We start from the raw sequence: 18,488 nt of genomic DNA on the forward strand, positions 1-18,488 counted from the left end.
TATAGTTCCTGTATGTTAGCATTATGACCAATTACAACCGATCAGATATTCTTTATCCATTATAGTTCCTGTATGTTAGCATTATGACCAATTACAACCGATCAGATATTCTTTATCCATTATAGTTCCTGTATGTTAGCATTATGACCAATTACAACCTATCAGATATTCTTTATCTATTATAGTTCCTGTATGTTAGCATTATGACCAATTACAACCTATCAGATATTCTTTATCCATTATAGTTCCTGTATGTTAGCATTATGACCAATTACAACCGATCAGATATTCTTTATCCATTATAGTTCCTGTATGTTAGCATTATGACCAATTACAACCTATCAGATATTCTTTATCCATTATAGTTCCTGTATGTTAGCATTATGACCAATTACAACCTATCAGATATTCTTTATCCATTATAGTTCCTGTATGTTAGCATTATGACCAATTACAACCGATCAGATATTCTTTATCCATTATAGTTCCTGTATGTTAGCATTATGACCAATTACAACCTATCAGATATTCTTTATCCATTATAGTTCCTGTATGTTAGCATTATGACCAATTACAACCTATCAGATATTCTTTATCCATTATAGTTCTAAGGATATTGAACAATTACTTTCATGCATGTGTATCTTTATGTTCTTTTTTCAGCCATGACAGCCATCTTGGTTGCTGGATATAAACAAAATTTACTATGATCTAAAAACTTTTCAGATCAATAGTGTCAAGTTTGGTTTGCATTAGTAAAGTAGTTTGGAAGGAAATTAACTTTAAAAAAGAAGGTTTATATGTGACATATTCCATGATAAACATGTGATGGCAATATATCAATAAACCCTGTGGGCCTGTTGAGCCAAAACATAAGAAAATTGATATGTTTAAAGTTTCTTTTTTAAATGAGTGATGTGATATCAAACATGCAGTGTCTCTGTCATTTCCATTTTTTTAAAATCACTATACTGAAAAGTCAATTAATAATTGATCATGAAACCAAAGTAATTTTGTTACATAAACAGAAATATTTTCGAATTTTAAACAGAAATATTTTGGAGTTGTGGAATAAGTTTTTAAAAAGTATGGTTTGCAAAATTTCAAATGTAAAGTTTTCAATCAAAGGTTAGGTAAACGCACAGCTCTATGTGCTTCCTCAGAAATTGGAGAATCAGTTTTTTGAAATATTGTTTTGCTTATCATGAATTGTAAACATTTTCAATAATAGTTTGTTTTTGTTTTTTTTAAAAGTAAATGCACAATTGATGCGTCCCCTTGAGAAGTTGGAGAATGGATTAATGAAGTAAGTGGCATAAATTTAAATCAATATCTTCTTTCTATCAAATGTTTCATAGTATTTGTAGGCAATGATTCTAGTTTGAAAAGGTTGAAAATATGAAAATGAATTTATAATTGTCTGATTGCCATAGTAACATGCTGTATGTAACTCACCACGGGTTGTAATTAAATCCATGTCTGAAAGATGTTTTGTTTCATTGAAAAAATATGAATGTCATCCTTAATCTTTAATATAAACACCTTTGTTTCCCTTGCAGCATTTATAACTGTTAAAAAAAATTGTATTTAAGTGAGAGAAAAAATAAGTGCACATTAAAACTAAAGAATTTAAACAACTAAAAAGGTGTACCTGGACAAAGGGAGTAAAATAAGGGCCATTATTAGACCCCTAAAATGCAAAAAGAGTTCTAAACATCTTTTAGGCTCATATTCTAGATTTCAAAAAATTCTATTTAGTATCAAAAGTAAGAACTTTTAAAAACCCTTAAGCAACACAATTCAACATAAAATATTTAATCATATCTGGAAAACTAATGTCTTGTGGATGTTTTGTTCTCAACGGTCTTCAAGTTGGTAATTACTTCAACCTTTTAATTTCGTTGATTCAAGATTAACTGATTGGTCTTTTGTAGACAAAATGCAAGTTTTCTGTACATATTAGGCCTGGTATAGTTGATGTGAGTTTTTTTTTAATTTTGAAGAACATTATTTAATGTGGCCCTATCATACCTTCTCCTTTCTCAATACTAGTTTAAAAAAAGATTTTCTTCTAAATAAAAAAATAGAAAATATTGTTTTTGTTTTTTTTTTTATATTTTCTTTCATCACTTTCAAACAACATAAAAAGCAAGAACTTAAATTTGCAACAAAAAGCAAAAGACTCAACAAATGTTATGCAAGGACCACAAATGGCAGGATGTAAGCAAAGGGAGATAAATCTGTTGTAATTAACTTACCAGCTGTATTGTAGGGGTAGATATCTACTGACAGCTTGTGTATTGTAACCTGCATAGCTCCGCCTTCTATTTGTTTATTGTGGTCAGCACTATGAACTGTAAAACATATCCCATATATTGAATATTTTCTGATAATAAAAATGGTTGCATTGCAAGTACTAGACCATATATACTAATATATACTAGAGTGGGGCGCTCATATTCGCCGTGGACACAATTTCGCCGTTTTATGATTTTGAGGTGTAAAAACTTCAAAGGATGGTTGAAATGGAAGAAATATGCCGGTAAATTATATTTTTATAACAAATATAATTATTTTTGAAAATGAGACTAAATTTCGGCACTTACCGCAAAGGACCGAAAAACGGACAACGATATTCAGCCAATTTCCTGAATGAAAAAATTATTTAAAAGAAGTATTTCTTAGTAATTCTTTGACTGGTTGCCCTAAACTTCAGTTTGTATACACCTTTCAAATGTCTGCTATTCATCTATAATGAAATTTATTTGATAAATATTGGTTAAAGCTGCAGTTATTTGGTTTAAATTAGATGTGTAAAAACAGCGAATATGTGTCCCCCGTTGACAAAACATTAGGAAATTTCAAACACCCTTTAATCCAACTTTTCAGATGATTTTTCTCAAAACAAACACGTTTTAAAGCTAAGAATATTGTGCATGTGAAGTTATCTTCATATAGAAATATCAGTATACTTCAAAAACATAAAGACCTGAACATAAACCGAAGAAAACATGGAAAGATATGGCGAAAATGAGCACCCCACTCTAATATATAACATAATTTACAATCAAGAATATATATAAAATAAGTTTCACTAAACACGGACAGTACGTAGTTAAGAACTTTAAGATAGGGTCAAAATCTAATCTTTCTTTATTCAAATTCATATTGGCATCTATACTGTCAACTACACTCTTGCGATTTAAACTTTGCACATGAAAGTTATTTATCCTGCAATCAGCCTTTTATTGCACAAATAACAGGTGCACAAACAAATTTTTGCTTTATTTGTACATGTACAAATAAAGTCTCCTGTTACCCCACTTCCATGATGAGCAAGCAATAATGTGGATATTTGCTTTTCTGTACCAGTTCATTTTGGAGCTCTCTTTGTTGTCGGCGTTTACACTTTGTCAATTTCATTGAAAAATTAGATAGCATGATTTAGATTTTAATAACTAAAGCTGTTGGGAGTAAATTTCAGGATAAAAACTTATTTGTACTCACTGCCAAACAGGAGAAAAGCTAAAGCAAGCCTCACTTTTCGTCCTGTTTCTAAAGCTCATACAAATAAATTTTATATTTTTCGACATTGTACATATACAGTCTATATCTGCATCCCAACAAGACAAATTAACCAACAACTCATTTGCATTTGAGGTATGTAATTAAAGGGAAATAAATACACTTTCTAACAAGGGAGATCATTCTATAACCTGTCTTATAAATTAACTTTAATATATAAAACTAGTTTGTTGCTGTTCAACAAAATATTGCAAGATCAGCATATGTATAAATTTAACCTGAATCTGGTGAGCTGTCATCACAAAGGTGAAGGTCAATCCTGCTGGTGATCAGGTGATAAGATGTCGTCTGCACATCAAATCTACTGAAGTGTGCAGACGTCTGCTGAGGCTGGTGCTGCTGCACAACTGGTGTATTCCCAGCATGCCCTTGTCTCTGGAAACAAAATAATCAGTTAACTTGGAGATTTCTAAGAAAGGAGTAGGTTCAGTAAGACCTCTTTTTGGCCCCAAAATATAGCAGTTTTACAAAATTGTGAATATGTAATCTTTTAGCTATTTATTGGAAAGAAGAATGCTTCTGCTACATAAATATGGTCTGTTTTTGACAATACAATGCACATATATCGTGTACTAACATCATTAAGTCGTGCTAAATTACTGAAATTTTCACAATTTAAGCATTTTAGTTAAATTTTAGACAGTTTCCATCTTAAATGAAAGTGGCCCCATTCCCGTTCATTCATGATATTGAAATGTAAGTTGTATTTGATGATAATACATAACATATGTAAAGGTTGAGGATAAACAGGGATGCGGCCACTTTCATTTTTGACGAAACCATCTGAAAAGTGACTTTTTTTCACATATTTGATAGATTTTTAATATTGAGCTTGAATCGGAATGTTTTAAATGAATAAATCAGTTACAATCTTTCACTTAAACTAATGAATCAATTGAAATAGATACTTAAGTGTTTAAAGAGCGTCCAAAATCTTTCGTTAGATGAACCTGAAATTTAAGGCCAAAATAGACCTACTCCTTTAACAAGTTTAACTGATTTTTTGTTAAGAATTAAATATTTCATTTTTTTTCTTTCTTTAGTGCAATCAAAATTCATTTTATTTCCTATCAGTCAATTTGATTTTTAAAAACTTGAATCTGTTTTTTAAACATTACTGCTTAATGGACACCATCTATCAAAACTTTTTTTTTCAGTAGTGTGCCTTTACAATCCTTTACATCACCACCTGACTATGGTGTTAAGGGGTTTGATAAATAAAACAAACAATTGGCACTCACACCACATCTTCCTATATCTAATTATTAAAACCTTGTTACAAAGTAGTAGAGGAAGTCCAACAGTATGAAATAAATGACTGCGTCAAATTGCAAACATGGCAAACATCTAGTTATCTATATACATGATAAAAATCTGGAGTACCAAAGACTTACCACAAAATATAATGAACCCACAAATGTAGCAGTGCTACGAAATAAACAAAGGGTGAATAGGTGTAATACCTTTGTACAACAATTTTTTCTAACATTCTATGTTTACAAGAAAATCTTTAATCAGTTACATTTTGTTTGGTTGAGTGAGTAGAGGCTGTTAACATTGTAACAGATCTTTAAAGGCAGGTCATATGAGTAAAACTCAAGATTTTTTCCCCCTCTGTACACTATATACAAATAAAGGCAACAGTAGTATACCGCTGTTCAAAACTCATAAATCCATGTACAAAAAACAAAATCGGAGTAACAAACTAAAACTGAGGAAAACACATTAAATATAAGAGGAGAACAATGACACAACATTAAAATGTAACACACACAGAAATGGACAAAATATTTTTACGGGGAAAATGTTTTTTTGATGTATCACCTGTAATTTTTCGGCAGCTAAATTTTTACTTTGTCTTCTTGATTTCTCTATTGTTTCCTTCAGTGAGTTGGCATACAATACAGCAGCCTTTAATTGTGTGTCAGTTAACACCCATAAGAGGTCATCTAAATATAGCATCAGTCTGGTCGATATAATGGAACAATCTACAATATAAAAGGTAAAATTATCTGCAGGACATTTTAAGATTTCAACTTCAAGAAACAATTTTTTTGACAGTAAGTTTATTGGTTCAAGGGAGACAACTCAAATGGACTTTTCTAATGCATGATTTGTTGAGTTACAAGCCTCAGCAATAAATGTCATTTTCTTATATTGTCAAACCCGGAAAATGTTAGTAAATATATATACATATATCCAAGACAAAAATTGCAATATTAAGATCTAGACTTTATATAATAAGAAATTTAAACAAAGTTGCGAAAGCCTAATTTTTGTTACAAATTTTCAATAGCACATATTATATTGTCAGATAAGGTTATTTTAATGATGCCAAAGCACATCTTCAACACAGAGCCTAAGCTTACACCCAAGCAAGGTATATAAGGCCTGGATAGTCAGATTAGTGACAAAAGATTAATTCCTGTTTACATAGACAAATATTAATGACTATTTCAACCTACCACTTAATTTTTTCTTGATAGCAATTCTGATTTTTGATTGGTTGGCTATAAATCTGAGGGGTGTGGTTACAAACTGTTCACTTGATTCGCCTTCAACTGCTGTGGCTTCAATTCGTGTTGTCTGCCACTCAACTTCTTTAAATAATAGAATTTCGCCTCTATCTGGATCTTTTAACTTGGTGTTGCCAAGGTGACTGGTCTTCTGCCATGTTGGTGTTACACTTCCAACTTGAACTCTGGATAACTTTAGAAAAATAAAATATATCACATGTTTAAAACTATTTGTAAATAAAAGTCTCCTTTTTTTATGTTTTTTTGCTCTGTTGATTTTTTTTTCTTATGAAATCTACTGACAATTCATGCAAAAAATTGTTTCCTATTCATTTCAACCTTTTCCTCTCCAATTTAAACTTAGAAATATCTTATTTCAAAATTAAACTCTTTTAGATGTTATATTTGACACCTCTACTGTTATTATTTTCTCTTATGTACTTTTTTCACCACTCTAAAGAAGGGCAGGAAAGAGTTGACAAAAGCCAGTTAAGAAAAGGACAGAAATCTCAAAAAAGTAATCGAAGAACTACCAACAAAGAACATGGACTTTGGATGGTATGCAATATAGTCTTTATTAAGTTTCTTTGCGTATTGTGGTCTCTTCACTGAATTGGGCACTCACCGCTCACAACACAATCTTTTTGTTATATATTAACAGAGATGTGTGTATACTTCAACAAGAAACTATAATATGAAACAATATCAGAACCAGCAAACGGTATGCAAGTGCTTTTGCCATATGACCATGATGGCATGCTGTAAAGCTCTCAGAAATATAATATAACAATAATTATTACCTGTAATGTTGCATTAAACTGACGTGAAATAAACTTGACAGAGACAGAGTTAATTTGAACAAAGATGCCATCAATAACTCTATCAACAAAGCCATATTTTCCTCCAGACCTGAAAAAATCATCGAAAAAAATAGTTTTGTTTACACTGATTTTGAATAGTTTCCAGTTTTTAAATCAGTAATTTTGATTTTTGACACAATTATTGGTCAAACTTTTAACTCCTGTTAGTGTAAGTGTTCAATGTGTAAGATGTCTTATTTTTTGAAAAATATTTTTTTTTGAAAAAGGACCATTAAAGTTGTTGAACACCAACCTTAACTAAACAAGCTGGATTATTCAAAATTTTTGTTTGTCTCAATGGAAATCATACCACATTTTCTTATTTCAATTTTTCTACTTACATGTATCAAACAAAAATGGACCAAACAATTAAAGGTCTGAATTTGGTATCAAACTAAATGGAAAAAAAGAATTGGATAGTCTAGATTAAAACATCTTATGGTGACTTGAGTAACACCGGTATCACTCAGATCACAATTCTACCTTGACAGGTAAGTTTGTATTTAGCCTGTAAAATACTTATTTAGCCTTGAGAATTAATAAACCATGATTGGTTAATCGAACAGATAATGAATTGGCTTTTGGCAAAATATCTTACCTATAGCTAGCTAAATGAGCTGGATTACTCGGCGGTCTTGGTTCTTCACAAGTTTCAATTTCTAATATTACTTCATCCAGATACTGCAATCACAGGTGAATGTATAAAACTTAGATAAGTATAGAAGTGAATAGATTCTATATTTGAAAATCAAAATCAGAAATGACAACTTTATACCATGAAAATTTTGATACAAGTTTTCATATTTTCAGGCATCTCAGTTGAACTAATAATTATAAGAATATTTTTTATTCCAATCAAGGGCCATTGATCAGCAGCATGACATGCACATTCCCAATACTATCAAAGATAGGCAAGGACTCATTTTGTTTTTAAAGTAATTTTGTATTGCATTTATATATTTTTAAAATAAATAAAATTTCAAACAAAACTTCAACAGACATGACAGATATAAATTACTTTTCTTACCAGACATATTGGTTTGGATTTTAAGTTTGTCCACTGGATCTGAAAATGTTAAAAATATAATAATATTGGAACAATTACATGTTGTTTCAATTTTTTTTTGTTTTTTGTTTAAATTAGACAAGCGAGGTACTTAAAAGTGTATGGTCAATTTATATCTTGTGTATATAATGAATCATCATACATTTTATGTAGATATTTGTTTGCTAGTATTTAATAATAAAGTGCAGAAACTTTGTAAGAGACATGAAATTTACAGATAAACAGCAAATATAAAAAACAAGAATGTGTCCTCAGTACACGAATGCCCCACTCGCACTATCATTTTCCATGTTCAGTGGACCGTGAAATTGGGGTAAAAACTCTAATTTGGCATTAAAATTAGAAAGATCATATCATAGGGGACATGTGTACTAAGTTTGAAGTCGATTGGACTTAAACTTCATCAAAAACTACCTTGACCAAAAACTTTAACCTGAAGCGGGACAGACGGACGGACGAACGAACGGACAGACGGACGGACGGACCCACAGACCAGAAAACATAATGCCCCTCTACTATCGTAGGTGGGGCATAAAAATCCATCATATCAACATCTATCATGTCTATACATGACCTTGTCTTAGAAAAAAACTTGAATTGATTTGTGTGTATTAACTACTCTCAGCTAGATTATTTTTTCATAATCATGGATCTACATCTGGTTTAACAAATAAACCTTTAACATTATCCAATAAAACATTACTCAAATGCACTTACATCAATTGTACATGATTTAATTGTTACTGTATAAACAGTCTGTGCCAAAAACTTTTTTGACTAATAGTCCGATAACTAAATATCAAAACTTGTCCCTATAAACCTATATAAAATTTTGAAAATTTTCACTAGCCCGAAACAATATTAACTAGTCTGGGGCATCGGACTAGTGGCTAACGGTGCAGACTGTATAAACATTAATATCATGTGCATGTACAAAAATGTATATATATAATATAAATATAACCATATTATATATATTGTTTTATTTACAAGTAAGTACTCACCTTGATTGACACTTTATTACACACAGCTCGTTTCAATCGCATCCATGTTGGTAGATCCAACAATTCCATTAAAATGGCTTCATCTAATTCAAGGTTAGATAACTCTCCCTCACCCTTAAGTGTACTAAGGTTGATCTTGTCAGGAGATAAATTCTTTGTAAATCTGTAAAAATGAATAGTCTTTTTAAGCTTATCATCTATTAGGAGAGCTGTGGTATAGTGGTTAGCGCATCCAATTACTAACACACAGGTTCCTGGTTTGATACCCTTTCTGGGAAGAAAATTTCAGGGACTGAATTTTCAGATCTCCCTTGACACCATTTGCAAAATTGCGAGTATGGTTTTGAGAAACAATGACAGTCCATTGGAAGGGGACGACAAATGGCTGACCTGTATTAAAAGAGAGCAATATCTCTTGCACATAAAAGACACCCTTGTAGATACTGGATTTAAAAAAAGAGCAGGTTAATGCTGCTACAAGGCAGCACTCGCACCCGCAAAGTGGAAAGGGATTAATATAAGTTGTAATTACTTGTTTCCCAATCCACTATAAATAAATATGTTTAAACTATTTAGCTAATCATCTATATCATTATGTTTGTAAAATAATAAATGGGTTTATCCCCCTTGACATTCAGGTGACTTTGGTAGCATAAATCTGGTTGGTCATTCTATACAGGGTTTCCCCTGGGTCAATTATTTTTTTCGCCACCTCTTTCGCCAAAACAATATATTTTTCGCCACTTTATTATTTTTTTCGCCAAGTAACACAAATATATTTTTCTTTTTAAATTTGTCTTTTTTTCAGCCCCCCCCCCTTTTAATAAAAAGACGGTTTTTACAACAAAACAAAACATTTTATCACTTGAAATTGATCACTCGTGTAAGGTGTAGTCATTACATTGAAGGGTTACTCTCATGCCAACCTTTTGAATAGATTTCTTCATTACGACAGCTTTCTTTTCTAGCCTAGACCATCGTAAATAAGTAAAACTATGATAATGCTTGAAACACGTGTGTCAATGAAACGACTTTAAAGTACCCACTCAAATCAATTATCCATATCAAAGTTAAATGATAAAGTTTTAAATCAGAGACCTTTCTTGCTTTTCAACATTTTTCGTCATAACAGCAGTTTTCTTGTCTGGGCTATCATTAAAAGAAGGAGAGAAGAAGGATCGATAGGAAGCGTCAAAATTTTTCTTCAAACACGCGAGTCGCAAAGTGGTTAATAAAGCCCTTTTGTGACATGTCACGGACGCCAATTATCCATATGATTTTGTCATATAATACAATTCAATCAACACCTTTATTAATTAGTCCTTTGATGTCGATACTTATTCAATCAGCTGATTATTGATTTTCTGTCAAAATCTAAACGAGTTCAAGGTGAATTCGGAGTCGTGTCTGATCGGATAAAGTCCGAGAAACCCGAAAAAAGTAAATAAACAAGATGGCTGAAAATAAAGCGTTATATATTTCTTTCGCCAAAATCTTTCGCCAATGACGAATTTTAATCGCCACAATTATTATTTTTTCGCAAATTGCGAAAATGGCGACCGCCAGCGGAAACCCTGATTCTATACAATTGTCAATTCCTATTGTGAATAAAAAATGCAAGAAAATTGTTTTCAATTACAAAAAAATCATTTAACTAATACATTGTAATACTGAAACAAAATTATGTAATTGATACAGTACATGCAAAGCGACTTATTTTAAAATCCCTCTCAGTGGTTATTTTTCACAGTGAATGTGGGGATTGTGATTTATTCTAACATGACGTCCTTCAAACGCTTTGAGTACACACCTGTGGTAAAATATGAATATATTGCCTGGGCTGTTCCAATCCTACACCCATGTCATATGCTTTTTTATGAATGAGCTTCCAGAGTATGCTTTTTTTATGAATGAGCTTCCAGAGGTCATAAAATGATGATGTGAGAATAGAAGCATTTAACAGGAAAATACACGCTTGAGTAGCCAAAAATTATCACAACAAGGAAACGTAAAGAAACGATGCTAAAATGTGTTATAAGCCTCTTTTTTTATAGCGGGAGATTAACCAAATTTTGCCATTTGAGGAGGAGTCTTCCGCTCAAAACGTGAGGGTTGGCAGGTATGTGAACACTAAACAGATGTCAGCTACATCTTTAACATACCACAATTCTTTTAAACAAACACTCAGAGACCAAACATATCAATTGCAATGAAGGTACAATACACATCATGTACATATAAGGAGATGGTATGATTCAATGTCGAGGAGTCAACTATTAATCAAAGACTGACTTCACAGGTGAAACTTCATTTTTCAGGTAAATTTATTAAAAGTAGAACAGGTTCAATAAAACTATTTTAGATATACATGAAAGAGCTGTCTGCCTAGATGTCAAGATTTATAAACTTATATCAAGAATTTGAAGCAGTATGAAAGGTTGGAATCTTGTGGACTGTCTGCATTAGTGCATACACTGAACATTTTGCTGAATGTGAAAACACTGTTTAACGGATTCTAAAATGGAACAGAGGTGCATCATCACAGCACAAGAACTGTGGGCATAAATTGTACATGTTTCAGTGTTCGTTGACATTATATTTGTGCCTCTTTTCAATTCTACACTAGAAATGACGAAAATCAAGTATGGGTGGAATCAGAAAAAATGAAGATTTTAACATATTGGGGCATATTGTTTCCCCCATTATATTTAGGAAAGTAAATTAAATGTCAAACCAACAAGTTCAATACCAGCTAACTTGCAGCCAAATTTCATTTAGATATCTTGTACCAACCAAAAGTTTTATTAAAAAAACATGTCAAATTTGTCAGGAGTGTGACGCTTTTTGTGTGACAGGATTTTTTTTTAATAATTTACATGTTGAGTAAAAATTATTATGATGAATGCATGTATATGAAGATGGTTTATAGTCATTCTTCAATACTAGGTTTTGTAGATTATAGATTGGTGTTGTCATTGCACAAATATTATGTAAATAAATATACATTGTGAAAAGGTATGTACCAAAAATTAATATTGGCAAAATTTGATAATTTCTAAATTAAAGTGTTATGGTTGTATTTTAAAGGAGTATTTGTGTGTAAAACTGGTAAGTATTTATTGTATACATGTATAAGCTATCCATAAAAGGCTATACAGACATCCTGAGGTGCATAATTCACATATTGGATTAACTTCTATACAAGCACCCAAAAATGTCAGGAGTGTGACAACTGTCTTTAAACATGTACCAAAGAATACATAGGACTTAAATATGTTCTTCTTCTTTATTTTTCAGTAGTGGCTATTCCAAAGAGAAGAAAAAAATTTATTACAACTGTGATATGTTTATATCATAGATGTGGGAGTGCATTATATATGTCAGGAGTGTGACGCTTTTTTTAAGGCATTTTCTGTCAATTCATAATTTCACAAGGACAAGTTCAACAGGTTTCTTTGTGTTAGAAATGTTAAAACAAAGTTATATTCCTATCATTTACCTCTTAAATGTGTTATTTATGATGAGTGTTTTGACACAATAAGTTTTAATTAGTCATTTTTCTATTTTTTGTGCACAGTAATGCAAATTTATCAAAGGAAATAAGTGTGTACAACTATAAAATCATATAGGAAAGTGAGGAAATGAATTTTGTACAAAATAGAACAATCATTTTGAATTTAAATGGTATATTTAAAGATGTTTCAAGGATTAACCATTCAGATGTAATTCGTCACACTCCTGACATGAATTTAACAATTTAAGAAAAATATGAAAATTAGCTTTATTTTTAGGACAGATAGTTGAAAGACAGCTAGTAATTTAGAAACTTTTGGTAAATCTTCCATTCCTTAAAACATCCACTAGACTTGCTGACATAAGCCAGGCAAAATTATCTGGAAGAAATGATTCAAAGAAAGAGACTTGGAAAGAGAAAACCCGCAAATATTGGCTGAATATAAAATTAAAAAATTATCAGAGGAAGTTGGACAATCTTAAACAAAATAAAAAACTACAAAACCATGCTAACAAAAAAAGGCTTAAAGAAAGAAGAACTTTGAATTCCAAATTTGATAAACAATATAAAGAAAAACAAAGGCAGTAGCAGAAAAACAGTAGAAAAAAAGGAAGAAAGATAAAAAAGAAGTTGGGTTGAATAAGGACTTAGAATCGAACAAAAACAGCTCAAAAATTCAAATGAGAACAGATCTGTAACTGTGTCAGATTCCAGATCTACAGTGAGAAAACCTGCACAACACACAAGAAAACAACTGCCACAAAACCCAAATGCTTGGACGAGTTCTTTGAAAAACATCATAAAAAATGCTACACCCAGAAGGGCCTTCTAGAAGGGATCATTTATAAGCATTTTTGTTTTGTGGCAATTGTTTTCTTGTTTGTTGTGCAGGTTTTCTCACTGTAGATCTGGAATCTGACACAGTCACAGATCTGGCTCATTTTAATTTTTGAGCTGTTTTTGTTCGATTCTAAGTCCTTATTCAACCCAACTTCTTTTTTATCTTTCTTCCTTTTTTTCTACTGTTTCTCTGCCACTGCCTTTGTTTTTCTTTATATTGTTTATAAAATTTGGAATTTGAAGTTCTTCTTTCTTTAAGCTTTTTTTTGTTAGCTTGGTTTTATAGGTTTTTATTTTAAGATGGTTTAACTTCCGCTGATCAATTTTTAATTTCAGATTCAGCCAGTATTTGCGAGTTCTCTCATTCGAAGTCTCTTTCTTTGAATCATTTCTTCTAGAAAATTTTGCCCTGCTTATTTCAGCAAATCTGGTAGATGTTTTAAGGAATGGAAGGTTTACCAAAAGTTTCTTCATTTTACTAGCTGTCTTTCAATTATATGTCCTAAAAATAAAGCTAATTTTCATATTTTTCTTATATTGTTAAATTCATGTCAGGAGTGTGACGAATTACATCTGAATGGTTAATCCTTTTTAAATATACCATTTTAAATCAAAATAATTGTTCTATTTTGTACAAAATTCATTTCCTCACTTTCCTATATGATATTATAGTTGTACACACTTATTTCCTTTGATAAATTTGCATTACTCAGTGCACAAAAAATAGAAAAATGACTAATTAAAACTGATTGTGCCAAAACAATCATGATAAATAACACATTTAAGAGGTAAATGATATGAATATTACTTGGTTTTAACATTTCTTACACAAAGAAACTTGTGGAACTTGTTCTTGTGAAATTATGAATTGACAGAAAATGCCTTAAAAAAGCGTCACACTCCTGACATATATAATGCACTCCCACATCTATGATATAAACATATCACAGTGGTAATGATTTTTTTTCTTCTCTTTGGAATAGCCACTTCTGAAAAATAAAAAAAAGAAAACATTTAAGTCCTTTGTGTTCTTTGGTTGATGTTTAAAGACAGTTGTCACACTCCTGACATTTTGGGGTGCCTCTCTTTGTGTTTTTTTAAATGGTCCTAAAAAGAAAGTCCTGTTCTATGGGTAAAGATATCAGAAATTGAAATCAATGATATAGTAATGTGTTTAGTGATTTTTTGTGAAAGTTTAAAGCATTTTTCAATCTTTATAAAATATGTCAGGAGTGTGACAAAATACTGAAAATAGAAGGCTTTTTCTACATACAATTACATTAAAACGGTACAATGAAATGACATTTTGTTTTTTGCAAATGATCACAAAATCTCAGGGCTTTCAAAAGTTTACTATTGTAACTGAAATATATTAAGATTCTTTTTATTGGCAAAAACTTCAATCACTAGTTACTATTATTTTTTTCAAATTAAGCTATTCAATTTGATTGTTATTATATGATTTAGCAGAAAAGATGGAAATTTTGGTTTTAAAATTTTCTTTTTTATATTGACTTTCATTTGGAAAAGGTCTGAGCAATGTTTTCTTGACTGTTTTATTACCAAACTTGTTTTTAAGTAGTATGGTTTCTGTTAAATATTTTTGAGATGTATGCTATTAAAATTTAAGATTATTCAATGTGTCTGTTTCGTTCGGCCTGAAACTTTGGAATTATAAAATTTAAAGTATTGGTAATAGGGCAAGACAAAAAGAAATACAAAATATTAAGTTTGAAATTGGACCCCCCATGTCACACTTTTGCTTCATTTTTTCTGATTCCACCCGTATAAGAATTGATAAAAAGTCTTAACGAATCAAAGGGAAACTCAGAACTTCCAATAAATATCTATATTACTTGTAATGTACGTAAAATTAACCATCTCGTCAATTGACAATTTCCGATTCCTGACTCCTGTGATACAGACTACACAGTGAGTACACTCCACTGTTTATAAAGTCATATTCTGGGACTTACTATGCAGGTTTTTTTTATGTTGTCAGAAAAACTTACTTTGAAAGATGCTTAAGAATTTGGTTTTTTAAAATTGAAGCCATTTTCAGGCCTTTTTTACAGAAAAATGTATCTTTAGGTCATGGTAACTGGTTGCTGACCGAATATAGCCGCTCACGTTATAGAAAATAATAATAAAACCATACGGAACTCGTTTAGAGTTTTATCTGTTCTTTTAGAATTATACCAACAAATGAAAGGGGAATATTGCATAAAAGTTCATTACTTAACATTCTTTTAAAATATTTGTGTATTTTGCAGAGATCTTTTTTACGGATGTAAGGAGTCTACTTTCACTTTCACTTCATTTGCCCCGCCTCCATTTAAGGGTCCTACTAAAATGCGCCCGGGAGCGCCCGGGGAAAAGAAAAAGCGCCCGGAGAAGAAAATATAGCGCCCGGGGAACAGAAAAAGCGCCCGGGGATATTTTATTGGCATGAGACAAATTTGTTAAGATATGAAAATTGATTTTTTTTTTATTTTAGACAATTAATTTGCAAATTCAGATAATAGACATTTGTAATAAAGCACAAACACAAGTATGAATATTTCAATTTTAACAATAATATATGAATACTTTTCGAAAGATTGATAACAATGGATCACAGTTTATGCGGAAGATTTAAAAAATGTAAGACATCAAAAGACATGTTTTTCAAAAACGATATCAAAATGAAAAATGTATAAGACAACCCAAATTTCACAGATAAATATTAATTTAACCAAAAATTAAAAGAGGTACACATAATAAATCAGAACATGAAAAAAAGCAGTACTATACATGTACCGTAGTTAAAACAAGGGGGTAAAAAACAGGTGTTTGGTTTAAATTAAGTCTAAGCTTTAAAACCCTGATAAGCATAGCCATTGAACATGTTGAAGCAGTTTTAGTTTTATAAAATGATATAGTAAATCTATCTCAGCATCTGTATAAAAAAGTGTTCACCATGCAGTTGCGAAAATATTAGACCTCAGGCACCGATTATTTTTGAATAACAAAATATACATTTTGATCGAGGACAATGTCTTTCATGATTCTTCTATATACTCTTATTTATATTTATTTACTTACTAATATACAATTTTGAAATCTAAAATGTAAAAGTGCAACAACACTTTAGATGTAGCATCGTACATATCCCCATTTATATTAAGGACAAAACAAGCAATGATTAGTTATTTTTTAAGGAAAAAAAAAATTGTTATAAAATATTATTATTTTCTTCTCCCGGGCGCTAATTTTCTTCTCCGGGCGCTAATTTTCCTTCTCCGGGCGCTTTTTCTTTTCCCGGGCGCTCCCGGGCGCTTTTTAGTAGGACCGCCATTTAAAGGCGTTATGTTTTCTTCCAATTCTGGTCTTTGCGTCCATGCGTCCGTTCGTCCGTCCCGCTTCAGGTTAAATCTTAATCTGAATCTGAAAAAACACGTTGCAGGGCCAGTATATGGCATCAGTGGCAACGGGATAGAGGCGCTGGAAAATTAGTCCAACGTTGTGAGAGCAACCGAAGTTTTATTTAAAGCTCTCAATACTGTCTTAGCACACACGAGATTGTCTGGTAGTCTATTCTATTCGGGTATGGTTCTTACAAAGATGATGACTGTTTGTATTGATCGGATTTACTTGGTGGAATTTTGAAGCACCGGCTGTTGTTTTGAGCAAATTTATCTACAATGTTTGTTGTTTTAGTTTTGATTTAATTTGTCGTTTTGGTCTCTCTTTAACTAATACTGAGTCTTGTGGTATAGCTGGTATCAACTCCCTGGCCACCTTGTAGAGAAAAGTGAGTTACTGTGACGACGACTGTTGTCCAGTGTTGGAAGTTTAATTGCATTCATGTCTCCTACCTTCCTCTCTGCTTGTATAATCTGGCCACTGATGAAATGCACTGCTTGTCTCTGTACTCGTTCAAGTGCGTTAATGTCCTTGATTAAGTAAGGGTCCCAGACTATGGACACATATTCTAGAAGTAACCGGATAAGTCCTATAAAAGCCTGCTTCCTGCAATCCTTAGGACAGTGGCGAAGGATTCGTTGCAAGAAGCCTAGAGGTGAGTTTCGTCGCAAGAAGCCTAGAGGTTAAAGTTTTTGATCACGGTTGTTTTTGATGAAGTTGAAATCCAATCAACTTGAAACTTAATACAGATGTTCCTTTTGATATGATCTTTCTAATTTATTAAATGCCAAATTAGACTGATCCCCCCCCCCCCCCACTTTCACGGTCCATTAAACATAGAAAATGATAGGGCAGATGGGGCATCCGTATACTATGGACACATTCTTGTTTTAAATCATTTGAAATTAAGGAATATCAGTGGCGGATCCAGAAATTTGCATAAGTGGGACCCCGCTCCGGTCATGCTTCAGTGATTCCCTATATAATTAACCATTTTTTTTTCACACAAAAGGGGGGGGCGCCCCCTCCCAACTTGATTCGCCTCTGAATATGATCGTGCCCTGTTTTGGCTATATACTATTTGGTCCTGTTCGGTTTTTAAGAACTTCATCTTGTACTTATCACAATTTTTTACTGCAAGGATTGTACCCATAAGAATTTTAAATACAATACCAGATAATGCATGATACGAAAATGTTAACATACCAAAGCACCCCTAAGATCTGACTTAGACATTTTTGTAACCCCTAAGGGACGACATCAAAAGATCAACGTAGGATAAAAAAACTTAAATCAAATAGTTTGGGGTGGGTCAACATTGCTGCAAGTTTTGTTAATCTAAAATCGATTTTACCTACATCCATATAGGTAAATCAATTTTTCCCAAATTAAGTTAAGAGGGGGGTGGAGGAGTCAGTGAAAAAACTATTAAGTTTTTTTTTTATCCTACATTGAACTTTTGATGTACTTGTCGTCCCTAAGATGTAATTATTTTTTTTCCTTGAAAATTATTTACTCCTGCAAGACCCTCAGAAGTTTTTTGCGTATAAGTGTATGTGTCAGATGAAAAAAATCCAAAATTTCACCCCTAAGATGTATAAATTTTACATCCCTCAGAAAGGACCATCTATCCCCCTTTAGCAGACATTAACTGGAATGGCCCATTAAATTTACCAGTCGCATTTGCAATTGGGATCA

The 18,488-nt window shown here is 31.8% G+C and overlaps 1 protein-coding gene across 2 annotated transcripts in view; it reads right to left on the reverse strand.

The window, feature by feature from the left end:
* Positions 1 to 15,507, reverse strand: part of LOC143083855 (bridge-like lipid transfer protein family member 3B) — a 69,879-nt gene extending 54,372 nt beyond the window's left edge. For both annotated transcript variants that reach the window (XM_076260234.1, XM_076260233.1), the window contains exons 1-9: positions 15,398 to 15,507; positions 9,032 to 9,194; positions 7,989 to 8,027; positions 7,560 to 7,642; positions 6,902 to 7,010; positions 6,051 to 6,294; positions 5,410 to 5,573; positions 3,804 to 3,960; positions 2,259 to 2,354 (exon numbers count right to left, since the gene is read on the reverse strand). In XM_076260234.1, coding sequence (XP_076116349.1) covers positions 2,259 to 2,354; positions 3,804 to 3,960; positions 5,410 to 5,573; positions 6,051 to 6,294; positions 6,902 to 7,010; positions 7,560 to 7,642; positions 7,989 to 8,027; positions 9,032 to 9,194; positions 15,398 to 15,441 — 1,099 coding nt within the window. In that variant the 5' untranslated portion in view covers positions 15,442 to 15,507. The remainder of the gene's footprint in view (positions 1 to 2,258; positions 2,355 to 3,803; positions 3,961 to 5,409; positions 5,574 to 6,050; positions 6,295 to 6,901; positions 7,011 to 7,559; positions 7,643 to 7,988; positions 8,028 to 9,031; positions 9,195 to 15,397) is intronic.
* Positions 15,508 to 18,488: the final 2,981 nt, after the last annotated feature.

The sequence above is a fragment of the Mytilus galloprovincialis genome, chromosome 7 (assembly GCF_965363235.1).
Source record: "Mytilus galloprovincialis chromosome 7, xbMytGall1.hap1.1, whole genome shotgun sequence".
Lineage (NCBI taxonomy): Eukaryota > Metazoa > Mollusca > Bivalvia > Mytilida > Mytilidae > Mytilus > Mytilus galloprovincialis.